The sequence below is a fragment of the Camponotus vicinus genome, unplaced genomic scaffold (assembly GCF_025532165.1).
Source record: "Camponotus vicinus isolate PSW18456_S1 unplaced genomic scaffold, iyCamVici1.0 SCAF_8, whole genome shotgun sequence".
Lineage (NCBI taxonomy): Eukaryota > Metazoa > Arthropoda > Insecta > Hymenoptera > Formicidae > Camponotus > Camponotus vicinus.
Window position 1 is genome coordinate 6,227,957 of NW_028141980.1, and position 4,073 is coordinate 6,232,029.

At 45.3% G+C, this 4,073-nt stretch overlaps 1 protein-coding gene across 1 annotated transcript; it reads right to left on the bottom strand.

Annotated features, from left to right (window-relative positions):
• Positions 1 to 2,543: 2,543 nt before the first annotated feature.
• Positions 2,544 to 3,679, bottom strand: LOC145976233 (uncharacterized). The gene has a single exon (XM_083107293.1). It carries the CDS (start codon positions 3,677 to 3,679, stop codon positions 2,687 to 2,689), a length of 993 nt encoding a protein of 330 aa, XP_082963419.1. The 3' UTR covers positions 2,544 to 2,686.
• Positions 3,680 to 4,073: the final 394 nt, after the last annotated feature.

The window sequence follows — 4,073 nt, forward strand, 5'->3', positions numbered from 1 at the left end:
AACATCTAACTTTTGGTTTTTTATTCTTCATCTAATTTTCTTCCATTAATTATAAGTATAACTGTAGTTTCAATATGAATAGATTTATAATAAAAACTGAAAATGAAATAAAAATATTATATACATAATATATATGTATTCGACAAAATTTGATTTAGAAAAAAACATGTATTCAATACTAACATTATTCATATAGAAGAATTTTCGATGTATCACAAAAGATTCTGGTATACCAACAGAATCCCCGATAATGTTACGTCCCGGGATGTCGCGGCTCTAAAAGAGAATTCGGACGTCGCGGGGCTCGATCGCTTTTTCGGGTCAAGCGAACCTATGCGGCTCTTCCCGGGGATACGTGCGATCTGAAGCGCTCGGAATTATTGTTCGGGTTCGGAGTCAGTGGACTCTTCGTTGGGGTACACGATAGGGATGACTATATTACCGTCTTGAGTTACTGGATGATTGGCAGGGTGTAGCCAATAGTCTAGAAGTCGCTCAGGGCACTCGGGGCATTCGTCGCTAATTCTGATGCTGCTTAATCTACTTCCACAGGAGTAACACCCGAATCCGATGGGTTCGCCAATTATAAGTCTATGTTTCGTCACGTAATTATACCGTAGACGCTCTTCAGCGGGCAGGGAATAATAACAGAATGCGCACAGAGCGGCTCTAGTTTGATTATTCGCGAAACTGCAAGCTTTCTGGCAAAAGCTCAGGGAGAGATCGGGGGTATTAAGGGGGGCTTGAGTGATCCGATCACGAAACACGCGGGATCGCATCGGGGGAGAGCGATTTTATCGGGTGAAATCCGATTTTCCAGGGATTTTCTTGAAAGTAGGTCTCGGTTGGGACTAAGTCCCTTTAACGCAGCGTCGGTTTAAAGGGATTCGGGAAAGTAGGTCACGGGGTAATTGGGTCAATTTATGTAGGTCACTGGGTCATCGCATTAAATCCCAAAATAAAATTAGGTCACTGGGTCAGTGGGTCATCGCGTTAAATCCCAAAATAAAAATTAGGTCACTGGGTCAGTGGGTCATCGCGTTAAATCCCAAAGTTGAAAATAGGTTAGTAGGTCGTTGCGTTAAATCCCAAGCGTCGGATTAAATCCCAATTCATAATTTCGTTAATTACAGCTTAAGGAGAGGACCGCGGTCATTTATCACTATGAATTCGAATTGTTGTTATTATTATTATTAATATTTGGCTATTATTCGCGGAATAGAGCCGGTATTCGCGGTAATTCGCGGAGATAAGGCCGGGGATTTAATACAGAGAGACTCGATTGACCACTGGAATGTACCGCGGCGCCGAAGGGTCGGGCTAAGATCGTAAAAGTGAAACCTTATACAAAAACACGATGGGCCTGGCAAAAAGTCGTGACTTGCACAAACAGGAATTTTCAACCGTCACTTACCTCCAAGATGGCTTCGCTTCATTTCCTTTCAAAGATTAATTTCCACGTGGCCTGGCCGCGTTGATTAATCAGGCTGCACTGGTAGGCGGGGATCGCGGCGCTCCACGCGGGTCTCCGGGATGAACGGAAGCGGGTTGATGCGGCTGGTTATCAACGTCGATGGAGATGAGTCGTTCTGGCCACTTTATTAAGCACGTGGTTTTATTTGCACTCGCGAATAATTGTTCGTATTCTTTATCGTAGTGGTTTGTTTCTACGATATCGATATAATTGGTGGACGCGGCGTAGTAATGTCTCACTATCATCCGACGGAGTTGATTTTTCCTACCGGCACGGCGTGTTTTAGGCATTGTAGAAAATTAAAGTCATATTCGGATTTTCTGTAGGCGTCGAGCGGCTTGTCCTCTCTGAGCCGTCACTTCAAATCAGAAATGATTGATTATGCTTCGGATTTTCTGTAGACGTCGAGCGGCTTGTCCTCTCTGAGTCGTCACTTTGAATCAGAAGTAATCAATTTTGCTTCGTATTTTCTGTAGGCGACGAGCGGCTTGTCCTCTCTGTCGTCACTTCAAATACGAAAACTCGATTTAGTTGTTATAATTTAGTAGCACGTGCCTGGTTAAGAATATCTGTATATTAACGTCGCGTCGCGTGGGATGTGGATTTATAGAATTAGGATTCTTTTGAATGATCACGAAGTTTAGCACACTCTAGTATATATTTCTAAATTAATACACAAAATGTAATATATTTAAACTAGCACTTAGATTCGAGAATGAATTTATAATGAACTTGGAATTTGAGTTAAGATTATGATATGGAATTAGAGTTAGAGTCCAGCTTAGGACTTGTCGGTTCGGTGTCGCGAGTTAGACTGCTTGAGTCTGGGCCCGCTCCGAGGTCCCTCGATTTCGGCGGCTCGACTGCTGCGGCGGTCGAAAGTGGGGAGCTTGGAGAGAGAGGGGCCCTAGCTGAGCGCCATCTCTGGGCGCTTGGCGGAGGCTTAAATCTAACGCAGTGCCGCGCTTGGCCGCTAGTCAGAGTTCGGTGTCATAGCGCGCCTTGGCGCGCTTTTCAAATGCGCTGAAAGAAACTTAGAAGATTTACATGAAAGTTTGTGGAAAAATCAGGCGCGGGATGTAACACCTCCCCCCTTAGATGAAAATGTTGGACGATGTTCCAACATTTTCCATGTATAATCTAAAGTAATGTAAATTATTTCGCACGCTCTTATATTCTATGTATAATATGCTTAGAACTATTTTGTGTGCACTACACGTTTTCGTTCAAAAGTTTTCGAAGTTCTCGGTAGTCACGCACTTCACTTATTGGGGGCTCTATGGGGGTTGGTCGAATGTCTTCGGTTATTGGGAGGGCTTTAGGGGGCTGATTTTCTGGCGTCGAAAGGGGTTTGGAGGATCGCTGATTCTCGTCGTCCATTCGTCGTCTTGGTGATCCTGTGTACAGGAGCAGGTTCGTCATTGAAGTCCATACCGCTCCCAGTAGATGCAGGCTCCATCCGTATATCGAATGCAATGCGTATCCGTGGATGATGGTGTCCACGATTAGCTTTATTAATCGGATTATTATGAAAATTCCGATCACACCTGCGCTGGCCGATCCGAATGTGATAAATCCTGTCCACAATTTTTGCCCTGCGTTCTCCGCGATCTGGTCCAAGGATTTTTCGTCTAGCAGGTTTAGCATGGATATACTTCCTGCTGGTATTTCTCGTCCCATGGCCCCTCTTGCTATTGTATTCAGCATCGAAGGTTTTTCCATAGGGAACATTATGTGGTCGCGGAGTCTGTCTAGATCTTCGCTGGTATAGATGCCGCTGGTGGCGAGAGAGGAGGGGCTCACGTATTTCCAGGTGGGTTTCGTGAGCGGTTGGATGATCGAAGGTGCCGCCGCCTCTTGTGGTCGTGGCATCAGGCGGTACCAGCTGCCGTGTATGTTGTACATAACTGGCAGGAATTCGTTGCAGTCCCTCGGCGTTCCTTTTTTGGTGAGTATCCTTGTCCTCGGTAGCATGAATAATGATTGATTTTTGTACGTTACCGGGATTTCGTTATAGCAGACGTCCGTTGGTCGTACTCGGCATTCTACAGCTAGACATTTGACCAGGTGTAGGGCTTCTCCCGCCATGACTGCGGTGTATCCAGGTGCCTTCATTATTCGATGCGCCATTTCGTCAGGGGCGAAACTGGCGAGCGAGAGCGCGTTTTGTAATATTTCTTTTTCGAGCGCGCATTTTTGTTCCATTATGTCGCGGTAGAGTCGCGTCAGTTGTGTTTTAATATGTTTTTCTACGTATATAAATTTAGAATTTACATACGAGAAAATGTCTAAGTTACTGACGGATATTCTTGTGCGGATTTTGAATGTTCTTCCCTTTTCTGTTTCTAGTACGAATAATTTTGGGTGTTCCGTCAGCATGAGTTTGTAGCCACACAGTGTCATCTCAGTGGTTTTGGTGAGGGCGAAGGTCGTTTCCTTCGTTGTCACTGTGTAAACGGTTGGCGTCTCGGTGTTTGTCTGTGCCGTGAGTTTATCGGCTGGGCCCTCGTATAGCACGTCGTATTGGTCGAAGTGGCAGCTGTCCCTTGGCGTGATAGTCCAGTAGGTCTCCGAGCCGTCGTGGTCCATGCATTCTCCC